At 44.1% G+C, this 24,787-nt stretch overlaps 1 protein-coding gene across 1 annotated transcript in view; it reads left to right on the top strand.

Annotated features, from left to right (window-relative positions):
* Positions 1-24,787, top strand: part of LOC130128423 (CUB and sushi domain-containing protein 3-like) — a 502,508-nt gene that overhangs the window by 392,574 nt on the left and 85,147 nt on the right. Inside the window, exons 28-38 of the mRNA XM_056298036.1 lie at positions 521-712; positions 1,930-2,068; positions 2,607-2,794; positions 6,226-6,344; positions 7,310-7,385; positions 7,797-7,913; positions 14,530-14,643; positions 14,788-14,883; positions 15,287-15,490; positions 18,079-18,203; positions 18,602-18,698. Of these exons, the coding sequence (XP_056154011.1) occupies positions 521-712; positions 1,930-2,068; positions 2,607-2,794; positions 6,226-6,344; positions 7,310-7,385; positions 7,797-7,913; positions 14,530-14,643; positions 14,788-14,883; positions 15,287-15,490; positions 18,079-18,203; positions 18,602-18,698 (1,467 nt within the window). The remainder of the gene's footprint in view (positions 1-520; positions 713-1,929; positions 2,069-2,606; positions 2,795-6,225; positions 6,345-7,309; positions 7,386-7,796; positions 7,914-14,529; positions 14,644-14,787; positions 14,884-15,286; positions 15,491-18,078; positions 18,204-18,601; positions 18,699-24,787) is intronic.

Raw genomic sequence — 24,787 nt, 5'->3', positions numbered from 1 at the left:
AGATATCGTTACCAATTCTGCAACGATGTCACTGTCCAGTGCCTATTTTATATCTAAAAAAATGTTTTTCATGTCTGGGGGGGAAATGGTTTTTAAATTAGATTTCCAGGGCCAAATTGTGTAAGTTTTGGTGAGTGGGCTACACCATCACAGCATAATAATAATAATTTATCTGCCATAAACTCCCACAGCAATATGCTCGCTAAAAAGTGAAGCCATTTTAATAAATGGCAAATGAAATTAAAATGTCACTTTTGATAGGAGCCAGAATTGCCCGACATCTTCTGGTCTCACATTGGACAGCAGTCACACAAAAAATAGAAAAATAGTGCAAGCGCACTTTTAGTCCTTTGACACATGGCGCTGCCATTCCGGATTTTTTTTCTTTTCTTTTTTTTTCATCAGTTGGGATGCTTCAATTCATCACAGCCTAAGTTGAACAATTTTTCAATATGAAACACCCTTTAATTTCTCCAACCCTCTCCTCATCCCACCTCGCTCCCTCTCTCCTCCCACTCAGGCTCAGTAGCTACAGCTTGCAGGGACCCCGGAGTGCCTATGAACGGGAGTCGTAGCGGAGATGGACGTGAGCCGGGGGATTCGGTGTCCTTTCAGTGCGATCCCGGTTATGAGCTCCAGGGGGATGACAAGATCACTTGCATTCAGGTGGATAACCGATACTACTGGCAACCCAGCCCGCCTGTCTGCATAGGTGAGTTAAAACCAACATACCTGGGGTGTCTGGGTGGCGTGGCGCTCTATTCCGTTGCCTACCAACACGGGGATCATGGGTTCAAATCCCTGTGTTAACTCCGGCTTGGTCAGGTGTCCCTACATACACAGTTGGCCGTGTCTGTGGGTGGGAAGCTGGATGTGGGAATGTGTCCTGGTCGCTGCACTAGCGCCTCCTCTGGTCGGTTGGGGCGCCTGTTCAGGGGGGAGGGGGAACTGGGGGGACTAGCGTGATCCTCCCACACGCTACGTCCCCCTGGTGAAACTCCTCACTGTTAGGTGAAAAGAAGTGGCTGGCGACTCCAGTTGTATCGGAGGAGGCATGTGGTAGTCTGCATGAGCCCATATTGACTAGCTTGGTGACTTTAGGCTAATGTATATAGTACAGACAATCATCATAATCTGGCAGCATATTTACTTCCCATGGGCAAAGATCTGCGTCCAAAACCACTCTGATATGAAAAGCATCAAAGGAAACAAGTGTGTTTTCCCATTTGGTGAAATGTGTATTTGGAGGGTTTGTTTCTTCTTCCTGTGTAAGCAAACGCCTTATGCCCTCATTTTACTTGTTAAATGTAAAATCTGATATGATTATGAAATTAATGAACAGAGAAAGCAGTGGTTTCCAAAACACACAAGTGTCAATCAGACGCTCCACCACTTACACAGAAATACCTGAAAAGTTCTGTTTTGGGGTATTATGGGATGACCAAGGCTCAGCGTTTTCGGTTTTTATTTTTCAAAGCCATCCAGCATGCCGAATTTCGCCACAAGAGGACACTGTTACATAACCTCACACGAACAGGAACAACTTTTGGATCCGTGGAAGCATAAAATCCGAGTGAAAATCAGTTTAAAAATCTGGGTATTTTTCTGTGAAAATCGGTAAAAACCGAAAACGCTGAGCCTTGGGGATGATATGGCCAGATGTGAGCGTTTCAACTGTTTCTTTTTTCCTCTTTTGATTTTTGTTTTGTTTTCCTTTTTTGTGTGTGTGAAGGATGTATGCAAGTGCTAGAAGCTGCTGTGAACCGGAGTCAAATTTCTCCCATGCACCGGCACACTTGGCCCATAAAGTCGATTGTGATTCTGATTTTACAGCAGCCAAATATTATTAGAAACTAATTTAACATTAAAAATCACAGATTTTCTTCTACTTTTTTTTTCTTTTTTGCCTCTCCTGTGTACCGCCTGTAGCTCCTTGTGGAGGAAACCTTACCGGCTCAAGTGGTTTTATATTGTCTCCGAACTTCCCCCACCCCTACCCCCACTCCAAGGACTGTGACTGGCTCATAGCTGTAAACTCCGACTACGTCTTGTCGCTGGCCTTCATCAGGTAAACCGCATTTCTATTTTGTAGGCGACATCTCTTTTCTTCTTGAACTTAGCAGGAAAAGATGCTGTAGTGTTTTACTTTGTGTGTGCATGCATGCATGCGTGTGTGTGTGTGTGTGTGTGTGTGTGTGTGTGTGTGTGTGTGTGTGTGTGTGTTAGAAATCCAAAGGGTACACAGACGAGTGAAAAGAAAAGGTCATTTACATCAACAATCGGATGTACTGGGCTGATGCTTGTGGGAGGGGGATGATCATGTCCACTGTGTTGCTATGAGACCGTTAAAAACCATTTTTAGAGCACAACACTCTTTTGCTGAAAGTGGAAACAGGTTCGGCCTCTGTGCAGCGAAACACACAACTCGGCTCTCGTCCCTAAACACGAGGCGTGACCTTTCTCCTGTAAATAACAACGGAAAACGAGCGCTGTAAAAAGGGGGGGTTATTGGTGGAGAGATGCGGCTTGACGTTTTCTTTCACCGCCACTTCCTGTCCATTATTCTCTCCTCCTCTTTTCTATTTCTGTCTCCACGCTGTCTGTAGTTTCAGCATCGAGCCTAATTACGACTTCCTGTACATCTACGACGGTCCGGATAGCAACAGTCCTCTGATTGGTAGCTTCCAGGACAGCAAACTGCCAGAGCGAATAGAGAGCAGTTCGAACACCATGCATTTAGCCTTCCGCAGCGACGGGTCAGTTTCCTACACTGGCTTCCACCTGGAATACAAAGGTAAACGTCATATTTCAGCACCGTCACCATTACTTACATTATATGACATCAGCGTGGTCTAGAATAGAATAGAACTTTATTTGTCATTGTACAAGTACAACGCAATTTGAAAGTGCAGTTCTTATCAGTGCAAAGATCAATACAAAAAGAATTAAAAACATAAAACACACACACATTCATTTCTACATTCTACTGGACACCAACATATTGCACAAAAAGTCAGGAATCAAGACTTAGCAGCATTTAGTATGGTTATGGCTCTGGGATAGAAGCTGTTCTTTAGTCTGTTTGTCCGAGCTCTTATTGTCCTGTAACGTCTGCCCTGTAAGGGCAGCAGTTCACACAGATGGTGTCCTAGGTGGGATGGGTCCTTGAGGATGCCATGGGCTTTTTTGAGACAGCAGGAACTGTATAGGTCTTCCAGGGAGGGGAGTGGGCATCCGATGATCTTCTGGGCAGTGATGATGACCCTCTGGAGCGCTGTCCTCTCTGCTACTGTGCAGCTGGCAAACCAGACACAGATGCAGTAGGTCAGTATGCTCTCTATGGAGCAGCAGTAGAAGGACACAAGCAGTGAGGTGCTAAGGTGGTTCTTCCTGAGGATCCTCAGGGAGTAGAGTCTCTGCTGTGCCTTCTTAACCAGCGCTGTGGTGTTAACGCTCCAGGTCAGGCCCTTCTCTATGTGTTTGCCCAGAAACCGGAAGTCCGAGACACTCTCCACACAGTCCCTGTTGATGAAAAGGGGATGACTGTCCGTTTTGTTCCTCCTGTAGTCTATAATCAGCTCCTTTGTCTCGGAAGTGTTGAGGATCAGGTTGTTTTCCTTGTACCACACAAACAGCCGCTCCACCTCGACGCTAATGCTAACACTGCAAAATACAATTACTGCCAAACCCCCTGCAGGAGTGTCTGGTTGGTTACACTTGTTTGCGTCTTGATTTTAAAGATAAATAACATATTACTGTGAAATCAGCGCCACCTACACAGGAATGGAGAGACGTTCGGATATGAAACGTTGAGTGTGGCGTCAACAGTGCCGCAATGTTAACTTTTGAGCTAATCGTCATTCAATTACGAACCTGTAGTACTCTCTCTGGTATATAGATAAAATTAACAGAGGTGGTACTTCGGTGACCCGGAGCCATAAAACTGTTTTAGGATGCATTTCCTCTTACTCGAGGTCACAGCTTCATTGAGGACCACTCTTCTAGTCACTCGAGCACTGTTTGATGGCGAGGTCTGTAAGTCAGGCTGGATTTATTGCAGAGCTGTAAGGGAAACTGTTGGTAAAGTAAATCCAAAGGCATTTCAATCTGAAGTACATTCACACTTGAACCATCGCTACAATTTATACCACAGCGAAAAGCAGCAATCATCTGACAGCGTTCAGCCGTCTAATGGGTTGTCTGACATGGAGGATGCCATGTGGAAATATTGTCAACAAATGCTTTACATCTTTCTCTGGGAGGACACAAAGGGAAAACAAAAATCCGAGACACTCCGCAGTGCTGGAGGTATCCTTAAATTCTGCTTTTCCTCCTAGTAACTGTCAGTGGTTGAGAAAGTAACATTACATAATTGCCCTACAATCTGATGACGGTGGAGACTACATTTTTATCTTTAATTTTGTCATTTCACAAAGAAGGAAATTTGGGAAATGAGCCTTTAATGATTTTACAGCGAGCACAACAGAATGACAAGCAAGCCTCCAAGAACAAGGTGTCTTGAATTTGTCTTTAAAATACAACTTTTTTCCCCCAATCATTGTTAATATACAGTACTATATTGACATTTTTTCCATACAAAGATGACTGCTGTGTTAGCCTTGAAAGCCAAAATCAACTATAAGATTTCTGATGATAATTTTGATGTCTTTCAGTATTATGGTGTATAAGAAACCCAATATTACATTACATTACATTACAGTAATTTAGCCGACGCGTTTATCCAAAGCGACTTACAATAAGTGCATTTAATGTAGGAAATCAGGAGAACCACTAGTCATCAGAGGTCATAAATGCATCTAAACAAGCATCTAAGAGCAAAACCAGCTAAAGTAAAAGTGCAAGAAAGAGGTTTTTTTTTTAAATGAGTGAATACAATAAGTGCTAAGAACAAGTAACAGGGTAGTAGTTGTTAATATACGTAGTAAAATGACCTCCACAAATTGCTGAAAAATGAACGGTGTGATAAAATATCGTATAAGATAAGGAAGAAAGAATGACAAGGATCTAAAACACCACAGACTTAAAAAAAAGGTAGTCTTTAAAGTTTAACAGATGACATCTCAAAGTTGGGGCGGCACGGTGGCACAGTGTTTAGCGTGGTCGGCTCACAGGAAGGAGGTCCTGGGTTTGAACCCCCGGGGTAGTCCAACCTGGGGGCTCGTCCCGGATTGTCCTCTGTGTGGAGTTTGCCTGTTCTCCCCGTGTCTGCGTGGGTTTCCTCCGGGTGCTCTGGTTTCCTCCCACAGTCCAAAGACATGTAGGTCAGGGGAATCGGCCATACTAAATGGTCCCTAGGTGTGTGTGTGTGTGTGTGTGTGTGTGTGTGTGTGTGTGTGTGTGTGTGTGTGTGTGTGTTGGCCCGCCCTGTGATGGCCTGGCGGGCGGCCCGTCCAGGGTGTCTCCCCGCCTGTCGCCCCGTGACTGCTGGGATAGGCTCCAGCATCCCCACGCGACCCTGAGAGCAGGATAAGCGGTTAGGATAATGGATGGATGGGTGATATTATGGCTAATTAGAAACCCAATTTATTTATGTAGCAAAATGACTGCCACAAATCATTTAAAAGCAAAAGAAAATTGAATGGTGTGATAAGATATCATATAAGATAAGGAAGAAATGATGACAAGGATCTAAAACACCGAAGACTTGGGGGGGGGGGGGGCTAGTCTTTAAAGTTTAACAGAAGACATCTCAAAGTTGGCCAGCCACCACCACAGTTACCATCACACCCCGTATACAACAACCATGACGTCGTCTTTCACCTTGTAAGCGAAAGCGCCGCTGTCCCCAGAATGTGGCTGATCATCAAGTTTGCACGTTTACATGAGTTGTGAATTTGTCGTTTGTCTTACTCACATGTACATTTTCAACACGGGCCTTTTTTTTTCTTTTTCTTTTTTTAATACACTCGCTAGAACTAAATCTCTAGTTGATACTCGGTGGCTAATAAACTTTCCGGAGAGAGGCCAGTGCCATAATTTCCACGGTTCATGTAGCATACAAAAGTCCGGAGAGGAAGTTACCGCTTATGGTCAATCTCTGGCGAGGACAGCTAAGTCAAATAGACTGTTAAAAAGGCCAACTAAATGTCTGCTGCCTCACTGATTATGGTCAGGGGAGTTATGTAGCCACATTTGTTATTCATGTCTGTCTTTCTCACTTCTGTTACTCTCTCTCTCTCTCTCTCTCCCCCTCTCCTTTCTTAGCCAAGCTGAGGGAGTCGTGTTTTGATCCAGGCATTGTTCTGAACGGGACCAGGCTAGGTTCGGATTATAAACTTGGCTCTACGGTCACCTTCTACTGTGAGGCCGGATACGTTCTGCAGGTACTGAACTTGTGCAGGACCTATAGACGATGGCTCTGGGCCAAACTGTCGGCCTGTTGAATGTCTTTGCATCCGGAACTGGAGTGCATGATTCTTTCCTGTCTTCTAAAGCTGTGTTCTCAGAATCTGCACCTCATAAGAGGCTGCTTGGTGTGTGTTTCATTTTTCCCGTTTTACTGAAATTGTACAGTGACGGAGAATGTTGTTACAAGATGTGACACGTCATGAAAGTGGATCCCCCCCGCCCCCATTGCTGATAAAATATATATTTCATTTGTCTGTATGTTTGTTTGTGTGTTTATCTACTTTCAGCTGATCCCGTTAGGGGTCACCACAGCAAATCATCCGTCTCCATCTCTTCCTGTCCTGTGCATCTTCCTCTGTCACACCAGCCACCTGCATGTCCTCTCTCACCACATCCGTAAACCTCCTCTTTGGCCTTCCTCTTTTCCTCTTCCCTGGCAGCTCCATATTCCGCATCCTTCTCCCAATATACCCAGGATCTCTCCTTCACACATGTCCAAACCATCTCAATCTTGCCTCTCTTGCTTTGTCTCCAAACCGTCCAACCTGAGCTGTCCCTCTAATATACTCGTTCCTAATCCTGTCCTTCTTCATCACTCCCAGTGAAAATCTTAGCATCTTCAGCTCTGCCACCTCCAGCTCCACCTCCTGTGTTTTCATCGGTGCCACTGTCTCCAAACCATATAACATAGCTGGTCTCACAACCATCTTGTAAACCTTCCCTTTAATTCTTGCTGGTACCCTTCTGTCACAAAGCACTCCTGACACTCTTCTCCACCCACTCCACCCTGCCTGCACTCTCTTCTTCACCTCTCTCCTGAACTCCCCGTTTATTTGTGTGTTTATGATGTACCCATATTTACCATGCCAAAGACATTTGAAAAAGATGGATGGATGAATGGATGTTTTTCATTTTGTAATGCAATCTTCCCTGTCTCTAGGGTTATTCTACTCTCACCTGTAGCATGGGAGACGATGGGAGACCTGGATGGAACAGAGCCTTACCTAGCTGTCAAGGTACACACGCACACCCACCCACCCACCCACAAACACACGTGCACCAAATAGAGCACTTTCTTGTAATCAAGTTACACATGTGGACCTGAATGGGGTGTTCCTTGTGGCCACAGTGACACGAGCTGAAACAGAGACACACACAGACGCTGCCTGCAGCGGTCATGGAGCCTGCTGAGTACATCGACTGTGGACATGGTCACAATGTTCAATCACGCATATCTACAAAACACACAAGAACACACAGCCATACACTCTCAGTTCCCCGACAGGCCAAACAAACACACACACGTACACACACACATGCAAGCACGCACAACTAGGAGCCTTAAGATTTGTTCGAGAGACAACAATTTGTAGTGATACTACGGGATGTCTTAGTGTATATGTTTGCATCTGTTTTCGCATTTCCAGCCCCATGTGGCAGTCGTTCTACGGGGACGGAGGGAACCGTTTTATCGCCGAATTTCCCCAGAAATTACACCACTGGACACACCTGTATCTACTCCATATCTGTACCAAGGGAGTTCGGTGAGTCGACTTCGTACACACATCCACGAGGGGATTTGAATTTGGCCATGAGGCCCGATTGGATCTTTTTTTCAGGGAACACCATCTGAGAAGGTGTTGTGTAATTTGGTGCGATTTAATACAGAATTACTGAAATGTATATTCTACTTGGTGGGGTGAGAAGGTAAGAAGAGTGAAAACGATTGTTAAAGTAATCGTCCTCAGTTATATGAAGAATTTGTCAAGTCTAAGGCTTTTGCTTGATAGGGATTTTGTTTGGAAATGTAAAACATTCTACGTAGTATTTTGGGGGCATTAGCGGTAGCCATTGTGTTACTCATGTTCAGGATAGTCTTTCACGCACAACCTTTTATTGTTCAACCTCCCTGTTGGATAAAAAGAAAATTACACCCTTCTTCATTTCTCCGGGGGCCCCTCCCGAAGCCCCTGAAGTGACTGCCCCCCCCATTGGCGATTTTCCGAATCCTGTTGGCATAGGAGACGTTACACACGACTCGGAGACCCTCGCCAGGCATTTGCTTTATTTGATTCCGGGAAGGAGTTTTATTGTGGGGATGACATTTGGAGATGAGGGTGGTTTTCATCCGACGGGTTTTGATCACCGGTCCTCAAGCCAGTCATAACTGACAAGATATGAAGATATGAATATTGTAGGAGTCTGTTCTTCACAGAAAGGGTAGCGGCGGCGAGGAATATGATGTCACATCTGACAAAACGACCATGTCATCCGGCTGAGGCCAGGCCCCGAAAGGGTACTCGTACACTGTAATAGGCTACAAATTGTTGATGAGCTCTTTAAAAGCTAGACTAAACTATCACTTTTACCTCAGCTGGTGACGGTAATTTGATTATTTTCTGGTTTCCTGTAGATAACTGTTCCTCTGCAACCCATAGAAGAGACCGCTAAACAAAGACTCTAATCCCATTCAAACACGTAGAGGTCATAATATTTATTTATCTAGCTATTTATTGATATATCTATTTATTTATGTATTGATGTGTTGATTGATTGATTGATTGGCACTTTTTTCTCCCCAATTGTATCTGGCCAATTACCCCACTCTTCCGAGCCGTCCGGGTCGTTGTTCCATCTCCTCTGCCGATCCGGGGAGGGCTGCAGACTACCACATGCCTCCTCCGATACATGTGGAGTTGCCAGCTGCTTCTTTTCAACTGACAGTGAGGAGTTTCGCCAGGGGGACATAGCGCGTGGGAGGATCACGTTATTCCCCCAAGTTCCCCCTCCCCCCCGAACAGGTGCCCCGACTGACCAGGGGAGGCGCTAGTGCAGCGACCAGGGCACATACCCACATCCGGCTTCCCACTCGCAGACACGACCAGTTGTGTCCGCAGGGACGGCCAACCAAGCCAGAGGCAACACGGGGATTCGAACCGATGATCTCCGTGTTGGCAGGCAACGGAATAGACCGCCATGCCACCTGGTCGCCCCAGAAGTCATCAAATCAAATATATGTAAAAAGATCAGTTCAAACCATGTTTTGAAATCTGAATTAATGTCGATGTTAATATATATGTTGTAGAGGTTGACCGATGGGAAGGTTGACAAGCACATGTCCATCATATGTGCATGAAAAAAACAAACAAACGCACACATCGCACTTCGATTAGTCTAGCCCTAGACTCTCACAGGGCAAACTTGAGCCTTCAAAACGATTGTTAACCAGTGGATATGGATGTGGTGGATGGCCGATTAGGTCATTAGGCTCAGAACAAATTGCGTCCTCCCCTTAAATCCCCTGACAGCAAACTGTCCCTTCGCATTTGCTTGGAGGTTTTCGAGAGCCGCGGCCCCGTGTGGGAGTTCTGACGGGGGAGAAGTTGAGACTTGGTGTGCCCTACATACAGGAGAAGAAGCAGTCAGCCGGCCCGCGCCTCCCACGCATCATAAGAGACTGTTCAGCCTCGGCGGCCACCTTGTGTCGCTGTGCAGCGTTGCACTGCGGCCAGATTTGATTCAATCATTTGTGCTTTTTCATGTTGGTTGTGCACATGATACGGCCATATTCTCCAAGTGGGTGGTAAAATCTCGAGGTCCACCGTGTCCCCAGATTTGGTGTAACGTGCACGTACCGTGCACCAACATGTCCGCCGTTTGAGCCCGTGCAGCATCTGCAGTATGTCGCTGTGGCCATTTTTCATTAGGGTACTCGAATACTGTGCATTTCATTTGTTATTCTCTCCCCAGCTTCAATGCAATCTGTAGAAAAGGCAGACAGTGCTGCAGTTTAGGAAGCAGAGTTGAGAAAGATGGAAGGGAGGGAGGGGGGAGAAATGTCTTTGGAAGAATAGTCTTAAGTCACTAAAAGGAACATTTGAATGGAGAAGGGAGTTGTGAATTAATGAAGCGAGGGGAGTTGTTATTAATGCTGGTGGTGCTAGTGTTCTTCTCCACACAGATTCAAAAGCGGCCGTCAGTCTGGAAAACTGTGTGTGTTTTATTTGTGCGCGGGTGTGTGTGTGTGTGTGTGTGTTAGAGATAGACAGGTACATCACATTAGTTAGTTTGTGTGTGTGGAGATTGTTAGAACAAGATCCTGTGTGTGTGTGTGTCTGTCTGCTGTGATTACCCATCTGTGTGTGTGTGTGTGTGCCTGTGTGTGTGTGTGTGTGTGTGTGTGTGTGTGTGTGTGTGTGTGTGTGTGTATGTGTGTGTTCCTTTGATCTCAGTATGAAAGAAATCCTGTGTGATCTCTTAGCAGTATACAAGCTAACCATGGTAAGAAAACCTCGGCGTTTGTGTGAGTGTGTTCATCTGTGTGTGTGTATTGTGAGTTTGTCTTTGCATATCTACGTGTGTGTGATCCTATTCTGAACCCTGCGCTGAGCTGAAGGGGTTTCCACTGCGAACTCATCCACCCGGCCTCTGATGTCTAGACGTCGCTGAGCCAGTGGGGGAACAGCGGAGACACAAATCAGATTTCCACACAAATTCCCTCAGAATGTGTAGACAGGCAGCGCGTTTTAACAACTTCCTGCCCTGTCAGCTCTGCCTCGCTCGCACCTGGCGTGCTAGTCGGACAGATTGTTCTTGGGCGAGAGGGTGGGAGTTCATGTACCAGCGCACAACTGCTCCGACCTTGAGCTGAGACCCTTCCAGCTTTATGGGCACCGGTTTTGCAGCCAGCCCTGCACACTTCACTTCCTGTGGAAGGCAGCCAGTGAAAGTTTTCTTTAGAGGATAAATAAAGTACAGTAGATCATGTTTTTATTTTTTATTTATTTTGAGGTACTTTATTAATCCCTGTGGAGAAATTACACTACACACCCAGGGACCAACTCCACTTCGTCTTGCCATGCCTTGCTCAGGGGCACAGACAGGAGTAACCTGCATGTTTTTGTTTTTTTTTTGATGGGGGGGGGGAATGGGAGCACCCGGAGAAAACCCACCGCAGACACAGGGCAAAACATGCAAACTCCATACAGAGGACGACCTGGGATGACCCCCAAGGATGGACAACCCCGGTGTTCGAACGCAGGACCGCCTTGCTGTGAGGCGACAGCACTAACCACTGCGCCACCGTGCCGCCCAGTTTGTGCCGTACTATGTCTAGGCTAGCATACAGCACATATCGGTAACGCGTTGTTTCCCCCATAATCCAAACACCAGACCGCTGTTTTTATGGCGTTAGGGGCAAAGGAACTCCTGATCTTGATTATCAGTGCAGGGACAGACTGTGAAAGCGGGGTTTCACGAGCCCTCTGATTTTTGGGGCGACTTAAAGCTTTGGGTTTCGGAAAGGTTGCCGCAGGGATAACCGGCTCGCGGTGGCCAAGCGTTCACCGCGTCATCGCTTTGTGATCCCTCGACGTCGGCTCGTTCTATCATCACGAAGCAGAATTCACCAAGCGTAGGACTGTTCATGCACTAACAGGGGAAGTGAGCTGGGGTTAGACCGCCTTGAGACAGGTTAGTATCACCCTACCGATGATACGCCGTTGCAGTAGTAATCCTCTGTGTGTGTGTGTGTGTGTGTGTGTGTGTGTGTGTGTGTGTGTGTGCATGTGTGAAGGCTCCCCCCTAACTCTCACACCAACAAGGACAACTCACTGTGAACCAAATAAACACACACATACAAAGACAGGGTTTAAATCAGATGATGTCCTTTGAGAGACGGGGCGACACTTTGTGAGACGGGGCAACACTTGGGAGGAATTCTGAAATTCTCAGACAGAGAGAACAATAAGAGACCTGTAGAAAATGACCACTGACCTTGTCATAGCGAAACACCCTTAGGGCTGTTTCAGGGTTCAATATATGATCTGTCACACCTCCACCTAATGGGGGGAGGATGGAGAAAGAGAGTGCAACAGTGAGAGACTGCGTGCATGCTGGTGTGTGTGTGTCTGTGTGTGTGTGTGTGTGTTTATGTATGAAGTGTAAATGGAGGGAGCGCTAGCTCTGCTGGGGCTGCATTATATGTAATTTACCATAAAGGACTTTTCTCCTTCCTCTCCATGGTCCGTAGAGAACCTGAGACCCAGCAGACTGAGCTGAAATATGCCTCCTTTATATTTATGTCATCATGGCATTTCAATTTTATACCTGAAGGGACTTTAATCACAAGCACATGGAGAGAATTTGGGGGAGTGAGACTGAATGTGGGAGCATGTAGATGAAGTCAAACAAAAGCACCTGCGTAAAATGACATCCTGGTCACAAAGGCGATCCAAGGCATGTACTGGTACCATCGTGGGTTCATCAACCCACAGCCAGTATGACCTGGCTCTCTCTCTCCGGCCTGTTTTACCGCACAGTCCACTGTGTATTGTTACATGAAACGAAAATGTGCCATAAAAAGTAGCCTTGACACACTGCAAAAAATGAATTTCAAGAAAGTAAAAATACCCTGTCTGTGAATGTTCTCATTCATCCAGGTCATGGTTATCCAAAGGAGTTGAATCAAGTGCAACTGGACTTGGTATATATGGTGGTACATATACCAAGTACACATGGTACATATACCAAGGTACATGGTACATATACCAAGTCCAGTTGCACTTGATTCAACTCCTTTGGATAAAAATACCTTATTTCTAGGAAGTCAATCATAATTTTTGGCCCCAAAAACAAACCTGTGTGTATTGATATTTGTATTCATTGTCATCATACGTGAAAAGTAGAGTCCATCTTTTTCAATACAGTATCCTGAAATATTGCTTATGCCAAATTTGGGACCTCAATTTCATACGCCATGTGATCCCCGTCATAACTCACAGTATTGTTCTGCTGGAGTTCCCAAACAACACAACAATGGATTTAGTACATATGTTTTTCTCATGAGCCCAAATTCAGGTACATTGTTAGAATTTACAGTACTCACAAGTTGTGATTTGTCAGAAATATATTTGTTGCCATTTAGAATGGTTCATTTAACAGATACGGCGTGTTGTAGTTCGTCTCTTCCCACGAAGGCCTTCATTTCTTTCCTTTAAATAGTTTATATTTTTTACTTCACTTATTATCAATGTTAGCTCATAAAAACATTTTACTCCTCTCCTGACATTCACGACCTACCATAGCTGGATGACTGTGGACATAGTACACCGTTAACAGGAGGTGATATTTTGGCATATAATTGTGAGAATTCACCCCCCCCCCACAGTAAATGTAAAAGTTCAAGTTCAACTTTATTGTCATGTGTGTCTGAATACAGTGAAATTCTTGTGCTCTGGCTCTCTGCCTCTCGTTTGCTGTGAAAATGGAGGCGTTGGCTAAATGCAGACTCTTTCATCCAAAACAGCTTGTAAGTAAAGTAAACTGAGAGTACCCAATTAGCAGATAAATGTGTGTGTCTGCTGAAGGTATCTTTGAGTAGTAAACAGCAGTCATATCATTGCCAAGAGTGCACCGCACATCAAGTGTAATAAACATAAATGCTCCACTTGTAGATCAACTAAAAGCTAGGAGATGATTATAGGAGAGTGACAGTGCCAAAAGTCAGTGTCACAGATCTGTCATAGCCAAGCGTGCACATCATCCACTACTGCTACTACAGAGGGACAGCTTAGGTTGGACGGTTTGGAGAGAAAGCAAGAGAGGAAGAGATTGAGATGGCTTGGACACGTGCGGAGGAGAGATGCTGGGTATATTGGGAGAAGGATGCTGAATATGGAGCTGCCAGGGAAGAGGAGAAGAGGAGAGCTGAAGAGGAGGTTTATGGATGTGGTGAGGAAGGACATGCAGGTGGCTGGTGTGACAGAGGAAGATGCAGAAGACAGGAAGAGATGGAAATGGATGATCCGCTGTGGTGCCCCCTAATGGGAGCAGCCAGAAGTAGCAATAGTGTGTGCATCATGTCAACTCCAAATAGTGTAAGTGCATCAGCAGTGTAGATTACAAACAGCGACACCAATAAAAGTCGTAGTGGACTCAAAATCTGTTGAGTTCATGTTCACTGGACAACGCCTCAAACCTTGCTTGCAATTCCTGGCTTCAAAAAGAGGTTGATCCGACCCATTTACTGTAAATTAATCAAAATATTGCCGCTTTAACTGTATTTTATCATTGGCAAGTGTTTTCACAGACAGTAGAGCAAAGTGATAAGGACTCAACCTCCACTGATATATTTTCCCATCTCTTTATTTCTCCCTCCAGTCCTGTTCGGTCAGTTCGTCTTGTTCCAGACATCTCTGAATGACGTGGTCGAAATCTACGATGGACCCACCCAGCAAAATACCCTGCTGTCCTCTCTGTCTGGATCCCATTCTGGTATGGATAGATGAATAGAAAAAAAAAAAAGATAGATAGATGCGACAGGTGAATAAAAACACACATAGAATATTCCCTCTCAGTCTAACCCTTCTATCTGATTTCTGTGGCCATATCTGTCTCTGTTTCTCGGGTTTTTCCCAGGTGAGTCTCTCCCTCTGAGTTCAGGGAACCAGGTCGCCATAAAGTTTACCACAGTTGGACCAGAGACGGCGAAAGGCTTCCACTTCGTCTACCAAGGTCAGCCAATCACAAGTAGACACACTTCCATCATCAGATTCCATCAGCTTTCTATAGAAACAACATAAGAGTCAAAACAAAAAACAGACTTTTTGTTTTGGGCATACTGAAGTAAAACCTTAATTTGGAAGTCCAGTACCTAAAGCTAGGTATTTGTAGAGGGGACAGTTCTGCAGCCCTTTTCTTTAAAGTTTATGTCTCAGATCTTAATTATGATGGTGTCGCCATTTGGTTTTTGTTTGACCAGAGACACAAAATTGCATGAAGGAAAACCAATACCAGAGTAGGTGAATTGCAAAATACCAGCTTTACTCTTGCAGTTATTGATTTAATGGCGAATTTTCACAAATGCAGGTTTTAAAACGTAAAAACAAAAAATTCTTTTCTTCTGTATGTTCTCCAGCTGTCCCTCGAACCAGTTCCACACAGTGTAGTTCTGTTCCCGAGCCCCGGTTTGGGAAACGTCTTGGTAATGACTTTGCGGTGGGCTCCATGGTGCAGTTTGAGTGCAATCCTGGTTACGTCCTGCACGGTTCGACCGCCATACGCTGTGAGAGCGTTCCAGACAACCTCGCCCAATGGAATGATTCTCTGCCGACGTGTATAGGTAAATATGGGGCCGAATGCAGTGCCAGTCATGATCATGATGAGGTCATGATGCCTCTGCTTCCGGAATACTGGCATGCTATGTAAAATCACAGTTTCCAGCTTCCACCTTTGTGAGATTCTGCTTCTGTGAGATCTGTAACTATTTTCTGTGCTTAGTTCACTTATTGCTAGATTCTCTAGTTTTCCTTCTCAAACGACTCTTGTGGCGGCACAGCGGTGCAGTGGTGAGCGCAGTCGTCTCACAGCAAGAAGGTCCTGGGTTTAAACCCCGGGGTAGTCCAACCTTGGGGGTCATCCCGGGTCGTCCTCTGTGTGGAGTTTGGATGTTCTCCCCGTGTCTGCGTGGGTTTCCTCCGGGTGCTCCGGTTTCCCCCCACAGTCCAAAGACACGTAGGTCAGGTGAATCGGCCATACTAAATTGTCCCTAGGTGTGAATGTGTTGGCCCTGTGATGGACTGGCGGCCTGTCCGGGGTGTCTCCCCGCCTGCCGCCCAATGACTGCTGGGATAGGCTCCAGCATCCCTGCAACCCTAATTAGGATAAGCAGCTTGGATAATGGGTGGATGCGGTGCCAAGTCTTAGACCTTGTTATAACTACATTCGTAATGAGCTTCATTTTGCAGTAACGTACAGATTGCAAGTCCCAAAGCCCATTCTGTGTTTCCATTTGAAAAACAAAGTCACTTCAGATAAGGTTTGTGAGTGAAAGAGGGAAAAGCCATCGACTTTTTTTTTTTGGCTTCTCTCTAAGTTGAATGCTATCACATGAATTGTGAAGCAGTAATTTGCTCACAAGGAACTATTGCTAACGTGATGCGAACTGATGAGTCTGGCCATTACCTGACAATTGAATAGCTCAGCCAGGCAGCCATTTTATCAGCAACATTACTCTTTTGAGTAAATTACTGCTTCACATTTCATAAGAGTGCTACCATTAGACAGCATTTGACTCAGAACAAAATTGGTTGGTGACTGGGGAGATTTAGATTTTTTAAAATAGGATAATATAATAGGGATTCTGGTCAAGAATAAGGGTGATGTGCAGAACTGTAGCAACTACAGAGGTATAAGGTTAATCAGCCACAGCATGAAGATATGGGAAAGAGTAATAGAAGCTAGGTTAAGAGGAGAGGTGACAAGCAGCAGTATGGTTTCATGCCATGAAGGAGCACCACACATGTGATGTTTGCTTTGAGAATGTTGATGGAAGTATAGAGAAGGCCAGAAGGAGTTACATTGTGTCTTTTTGGATTTAGAGAAAGCATATGACAGGGTGCCGAGAGAGGATGTGTGGTATTGTATGAAGAAGTTGGGAGTTGCTGAGAAGTATGTAGGAGTGGTGCAGGGCATGTGTGAAGTAAGTGTGACAGTGGTGAGGTGTGGGGTTGGAATGACAGATGGGTTCAAGGTGGAGGTGGGATTACATCAAGGATCGGCTCTGAGCCCTTTCTTGTTTGCACTGGTGATGGACGAGATCAGGAAGGAGTCTCCGGACTATGATGTTTGCGGATGACATTGTGATCTGTAGCGAGAGTAGTGTGCAGGTTGAGGAGAGCCTGGAGAGGTGGAGGTATGCACTGGAGAGAAGAGGAATGAAAGTCAGTAGGAGCGAGATGGAATACTTAAGCGTGAACAAGAGGGAGGACAGTGGAATGGTGAGGATGCAAGGAGTAGAGGTGACGAAGGTGTATGAGTTTAAATACTTGGGGTCAACTGTTCAAAGTAAAGGGGAGTGCAGCAGAGAGGTGAAGAAGAGAGTGCAGGCAGGGTGGAGTGGGTGGAGAAGAGTGTCAGGAGTGATTTGTGACAGACGGGTACCAGCAAGAGTTAAAGGGAAGGTTTACAAGATGGTTGTGAGACCAGCTACTATGTTATATGGTTTGGAGACAGTGGAGCTGATGAAAACACAGGAGGCGGAGCTGGAGGTGGCAGAGTTGAAGATGCTAAGATTTTCATTGGGAGTGATGAAGATGGACAGGATTAGGAACGAGTATATTAGAGGGGCAGGTCAGGTTGGACGGTTTGGAAACAAAGCAAGAGAGGCAAGATTGAGATGGTTTGGACATGTGTGGAGGAGAGATGCTGGGTATATTGGGAGAAAGATGCTGAATATGGAGCTGCCAGGGAAGAGGAGAAGAGGAAGGCCAAAGAGGAGGTTTATGGATGTGGTGAGGGAAGACATGCAGGTGGCTGGTGTGACAGAGGAAGACGCAGAGGACAGGAAGAGATGGAAATGGGTGATCCGCTGTGGCGACCCCTAATGGGAGCAGCCAAATTAGTAGTAGTAGTAGATGATAGGGATTCTGGCACGTGAACCATCCGCCATTTTACAGCTAATTTTTTTTTTCATAAAATGACAACATGGTTGATGTAGCTCTATTTAAACAGACACACACATGCATGCACACACGCACACACATGTTCTACATGTTATGTGTTTTTCTCCGCTTCACTTGTCTCTCATAATTTCATTTCTTTCCCATCTCTCTCTCTCTCTCTCTCTCTCTCTCTCTCTCTCTCTCTCTCTCTCTCTCTCGCTCGCTCGCTCGCTCGCTCGCTCGCTCGCTGTGCTGTGCTGTCCCCTAGTCCCTTGCGGGGGTATGTTGACTTCACGTCGCGGGACCATTCTGTCGCCTGGCTATCCTGAGCCTTATGACAACAACCAGAACTGTGTGTGGAAGGTCTCTGTGCCCGAGGGGGCTGGGATACAGGTATAACACAGATGAGACAGCCACTTGTGCGGTGTCCATGTACTGCTGGCTAGAAACATGGGAAAGATTGAATAAAATGCTTTAATAGCATTTGTGAACACGTATGTGGATGGGTGAGTGATGGATGGACGGACAAAGTAGTCCACTGTTCCATAATGTTATGTTTTTGTTTTTTGTTTGTTGTTGGGTTTTTTTGAGGACATTGAAACAAGATTTTTTTCATTTAGGATCTGACTGTAGCAGATATGACTGTGGTTTGGGGATTTGTCAGGAAATCCATATGACATTTACTTTGGAATAACGATAATCACTGAAAAATACCTAGCTCAGCTAACTGCTCACACCCTCACTTCTTCCTATCGTTTTCTCTCTCTCGACTTCTTTTTTTTTTCTAACAGATACAAGTAGTAAGTTTTGCTACAGAGCATAACTGGGATTCTCTGGATTTCTATGATGGAGCTGACAATCACGCACCGAGACTGGGCAGCTACTCTGGTAAGCAGATTGAGAAAATATATTTATATATTTGAGCTATTTCATTCCATATTTTTCTGCCTATTCAGTGTGTTCTCCAAGGACTGTAGGTGTGTGTGCCTTCGCCTTCACATTATTTCTCTTTTTAAAAACGGTGACTATTGGGCCATGGACTTTTCATCTTATTAAATGTCTCTGCTAAATAACCACCTTTAAAAAACTATACACCTTGAATTTAGTTTGATTTAAAACAACTGCAAGCAGAGTGAACTAGAAATCAGCCCCCCCACACACACACACACTTTTTCTCCCCAATTGTATCCGGCCAATTACCCCACTCTTCCAAGTCATCCCAATTGTTGCTCCACCCCCTCTGCCGATCCGGGGAGGGCTGCAGACTACCACATGCCTCCTCTCATACATGTGGAGTCACCAGCCGCTTCTTTTCACCTGACAGTGAGGAGTTTCACCGACGGGATGTAGCGCATGGGAGAATCACGCTATTTCTCCCAGTTCCCCCTCCCACCCAAACAGGCTCCCCGACCGACCAGAGGAGGCGCTAGTGCAGTGAAAAGGATATATATCCACATCCGGCTTCCCACCCGCAGACACGGCCAGTTGTGAATGTCGGGATGCCGACCAAGCCGGAGACAACACAGGGATTTGAACCGGCAATCCCTGTGTTGGTAATCACCAGAATAGATTGCTACACTACCCGGATGCCCGAAATTAGCTTTTTTGACATTATTTGCCCACAAAAAAAACCAAAAGAAATATATAAATGTAAAATGCTTAAAAAAGCAAGCTGATTTTTTTTTAATCATATTAAAAGATCATATACAAATCTTCATGAGTTTTCAAGTCTTCTCCATGTCAAAGCTCACAATGATGGCTAATGTATTAGTAGTCCCCTGTGCCAACCAACCACCTGATAGTTGATTATTAATGATAATGATAATAATAATCATTACATTTATATAGCACTTTTCAAGACACCTAAAGCGCCTCACATTTGAAGAGGTAACTCACTTCAGCCACCACCAATGTGTGGCGCCGACCTGCACGGCAGCCATTTTGCGCCAGAACGCTCACCACACATCAGCTTGAGGCGGAGAGGGAGGAATCACTGAGCATGTTAATGAATTGTTGACTTTTTATATTCACCTCTGGCTTTTGGAGTATATCCATGATTGTGCTTATTGCTTGTCACTGAGAGGCCAACCAATTTTCTTATTATACTCCTATGTTTTTGCTATTAAGCAAAGTGCCAGGTAGAGGATAACAGTTGCCAGAGACAGAGACACTGGATGTATTTCAAACTTTTTTTAAATGATCAAATGATTGAATTTAATCGATTTTTGCACCCCCTGTGCACCCTGGTAGGACATTCTCCTTGATAGAATACATTTTGATTATCTCAGATTACACTTCAGAATCAGAATCGAATTTATTGGCCAAATGTGCTTATGCTTACTTGAAATTTGACTCTTGTTTACAGACTGTAAGCCAGACTGTAAAAATCGAATCTGTGACTAACCCTCTAGTCTGTGTCTTGGTCTATAGGCCTCCCAAGCCAGATAAAGACTTTATAACAGAATTCTCACAGGCCTAAAATTCTGTCCAGCACATACATTCTGTCCTCAATCCCCATATATTTCATGATGAAGCATCCACGGACATCTGTGAGAAGTTTTTGAAGTTTTTCACTGAAATAACTGAAAACATTAGATCATTGTCCTCTTCCATCCCCTCTCTGACACCCCGCCACACAGCTTACGGGCCTGAATACCGTTAATCAGTTTCAACCGGTTTCTATGTCTGGGTTGAAGAATATAGTCATGCAAATGAAACCCACTACCTCCCTCCAGGATGTTGTGCCCTCCCATGTCACAAAGGATACTTTTGATATAATTGGCCCTAGCATTCAAGTTATTATTAATTCTTGCTTAGCCTGTGGCACTGTCCCCGCATGTTTTAAACATGCAGTTGTCCAGCCTCTGTTCAAAAATCATAATCTTGATGTTAAATGTTTAAATAACTATCAGCCCATCTCTAAATTGCCATTTGTTTCAAAGGTAATGGAGAAAATTGTCCTTTCCCAACTGCAACCATTCCTGCAGTGGCGCTTCTACCTTGTATGGTGCCCTTGGCGACCCCCCCCCCCCACTGCCAAAAAAAAAAATCTTTCTGCACTAACTGTAATTTTCATTCAGACATTTGGAACAGCACAAATAAACAAATATAACATTTAAACTGTCTGCTACTACTACTACTTTCAGCTGCTTCCATTAGGGGTCGCCACATAACATAACATAACATAACACTTAGAATTATATAAATTTAAAAAATATAAGACTCATAAATATGAAAAAAGTGTTGAGAGAGAGAGAGAGAGAGAGAGAGAGAGAGAGAGAGAGAGAGAGAGAGAGAGAGAGAGAGAGAGAGAGAGAGAGAGAGAGAGAGAGAGAGAGAGAGGGAGGGAGGGAGAGACAAGGATCGATCCAGCCCAACAATATGGTCAATGCACAGACCAGCACCTAAAAGGCAGGATGATAAAATATGCTTTCACTCACCAAAGCTGAGGATAGCACTTTTTTTAACAATGTTACAAAGTGCTTTACAAAAGAAATAAAACCAGACAAAGCAAAAATGAGAATAAGACCAAATGACCTAAGCACAGAGGAGGTAAAGACAATAATTGAATAAGACCAAATAAATAGGAATAGAAATAAAAACATTGTTAACCTTTTACAAAGAGAAAAGTTTTAAGAAGAGATTTAAAGAAGCTAGAGACCTAGTGTGTCTGAGTTCAGTAGGCAGATAATTCCATAGTGTGGGGGCTCTAACAGCAAAAGCCCTATCACCCATTGTGACAAACCACAACCAAGGAATAACCAACAGGGCTCCATCTGCAGATCTTAACGGTTGAGAGGGTGCATACCAGGTCAATAAATCAGAGATGTATTTAGGAGTAAGACTGTTTAAGGCCTTAAAAGTGAGTGAGTCTAACAGAGCATCTGTAGGGAGGCAAGCACAGGAGTGATATGATCATCCATCTTTGTACCGGTAATGAGTTGAGTAGGGGCATTTTGTACCAACTAGAGACCGTGGTGGGAGCCCTGACTGATACCTGAGTAAAGTGTGTTACAATAATCAAAACGAACAACTTTTTGTAGATCAGCAATTGATGAAAATTAGCTAATTTTAGAGATTAGCTTGAGCTAGAAGAAACATGACTGAACAACGTGTATGATTTGATTATCAAAACCAAGGTCAGCATCGAATATTACCCCAAGATTCCTAGCAGCCTGCTTAAGACTATCTGACAGACCACCAAGATTAGTACAAAAAGGGCTGATGGAATTTGGGAGACCGAACAGAATAAACTCAGGCTTATGATTATTAAATTCAAGAACATGTTGGACCATCCAGGATTTATAACAGAAAGGCAAGTTGTGAGATTTGCTAGGCTGCTGGGATCTATGGGTTTTAGTGGCATGTATAACTGAGTGTCGTCAGCATAAAAATGGTAAAACGTATCATGATTTTGAAGAAACTGGCCAAGAGACAGCATGCATATAGAAAAGAGAGGGGGGCCAAGAACTGAGCCTTGAGGGACACCACAACTCAACTGAGCCATCGAGGAAATAGTTACCCAGACCAACAGAAAAAGTTCTGTTGAAGAGGTATGAGCCTAATAAACTAAGAGCCAAGCCCTTGTTGCCTACCAAAGTCTCCAAGCGATGTAAGAGGATACTGTGATCATCTGTGTCAAAGGCAGCACTTAAGTCTGAAAGAACTAAATTCGAGCAGTCACCTTTGTCTGCAAGTCAGCAGTAGTTCATTAGTAACCTTAACAAGCACTGTCTCAGTACTTTGAATTGCTCTAAAACCAGACTGGAAACCTGTTAAAAACACAATTAGTATTCATAAAAGAGATCAGTTAAGATGAAATTACTTTCTCCAGAACCTTAGATAAAAAAGACAATTTCAAGATTGGTCTATAGTTCCTTAAGGACAGGGGATCTAAATTAGGTTTCTTCAGCAATGGGTGAACAATGGCATGCTTAAAACTATCTGGAAAAGAACCAGAGGCCAGATAATTATTAAAGATTACATAATAACAGGGCTAACAGTGGAAATACCTCCTTGAGCAGTTTAGTAGGGATGATGTCTAAGATCATCCCCACTAAGATTTACCCAATTTCCCCTCAGGGGTGAATAAAGTATTCTGATTTGATACAGGAGAATGAGTTCATATAGGAGACTGTACTCTCTAACACTGAAATGTAATGGGTTGAAACTGGGTAAAGCTGCAGAAATTAACATGGGGAATGGAAAGGATGCAAGGGTCAGGCTGAATTCGGAGCCTGATATTCTCCACCTTATTTACAAAATGAGTGAGACATTTTTCGGACAGCTCAACATCAGGTTCAGAAAAGGAAGTGGAGGGATCATTATACTAGAATCAGTTACCCTAAAAAGAACTTTAGGTTTATGATTATTTCTAGATATCAATTCAGAGATGTAAGCTGATCTTGCATCCTTAAATGTTTTCTGGTAAATTAACATTTGGTTTTTAAGGGTGTTATGTGCTATTTCAGACTTGTTGACCTTCCATTGTCTTTCAGATTTTCTAGAGTCTTAAGGGCTCGGGTGTGATCATTCAGCCAGGGGAGGTTATTTAATTTTGTTTCCTAGTTTTAAATGGTGCAATTTGCACTAAATGGTGAAATTGAAGTGAAAGGCAGCACAGCAGTTCTTCCTCTGGGCAAACGTCTCTTCTCTTCACCTGTTTGTTATGCTGCTCAATGCAGCGCCTGTATACACTGTCAATTTGGGCAGTGGCATTTACTTTTCCAAGTAAGCCCAATTTCACAGCCTTGTTCAGATGACTCCTGCTGCTCCCATGTTATGCAGTCGTCTGAGAAAGATGTTTCAAATCATTGTAACCACTCGTTGACAAAATATCAGCTCCACCAAATAGCAGACAATGAAAACAGAAAAGTGCATTATTTTGCATGCTAACTCTTAGCCACTTTTTCTTCGAAAACCACTCCACATAAAACCCGATACCACTCCATGTTAAATCTATGGTTAACTTTACCAGCAGTTTGAATGGTGACAGTATCCCATGGCTGGTGGGCACCAAAGCTGTTTATTTCGGATTTCTCCTCCAAATTAAAGTTTTCAAACCTGTGCTCTAGTATGAAATCCATGTAGTTCGTTTTTTCAAGTGGTGTTAGTTAAGAAAATCTCCCCTCTTCTTGCCAACTGTACCATTAAATTCCAAGCTAGTTTTGACAGATATCCAATCAAATCTGAAATATGTAGTGACACTGTTGTGGGGCTACAGGCTGTCAGCCCCACTTGCCATCGAATTCGTGTGAGCTACATTGAATACACTGACACTCTGAGCATGTTGACTGATATTTTCCAATGTACAATACACATTATAATGTGAGAGGGGTAATCAGTGGGCTAGCCTCACATTTATGCCACCAGAGGCCAACTGCAGACACAAATATCAGGAGAACACCGTCTGAAGCAGCAAGGCTGGGACCAATAAACATGAACTAAAATCCTAACACAAATTATATGTAATTTAGAAAAATGCTATATTCATAGATAATAAATTATAGAAGATAATTATAGAAGATGAGAATTAATAATAGCATTTTTTGTAGACCAGTCACCACTGGCAGCATGCCAAACCAGCAGCAACACACAAAGGCCAATATGCCATAAACATAAAGCAAATAGTCTTGTACAATGCTAGTGTGCTCCTAGTATCAACAATATGCATGACGCGATACGTGGACATTTTGTGGCTCTAAAAACAAACCCAACTTGGAAAGAGTTGGGACGGTATGAAAAATGCAAATAAAAAAGAGCAGTGATTTCTAAATATACTATATTTCATTGCAGACAGTATGAACACATGATATTTCATATTTTTTCTGATCAACATCATTTCATTTGTAAATATACATCCATTCCTGCCATTCAGGCCTGCACATTCCAAAAAAAGTTGGGACAGTGGCAATTTAGGGCTAGTAATGAGGTAAAATAATTAACTAATGACGTCATTTGAAACAGGTGATGTCAAC

The sequence above is a fragment of the Lampris incognitus genome, chromosome 18, assembly GCF_029633865.1.
Source record: "Lampris incognitus isolate fLamInc1 chromosome 18, fLamInc1.hap2, whole genome shotgun sequence".
NCBI lineage: Eukaryota > Metazoa > Chordata > Actinopteri > Lampriformes > Lampridae > Lampris > Lampris incognitus.
This window is presented reverse-complemented; position numbering and strand designations above follow the sequence as displayed.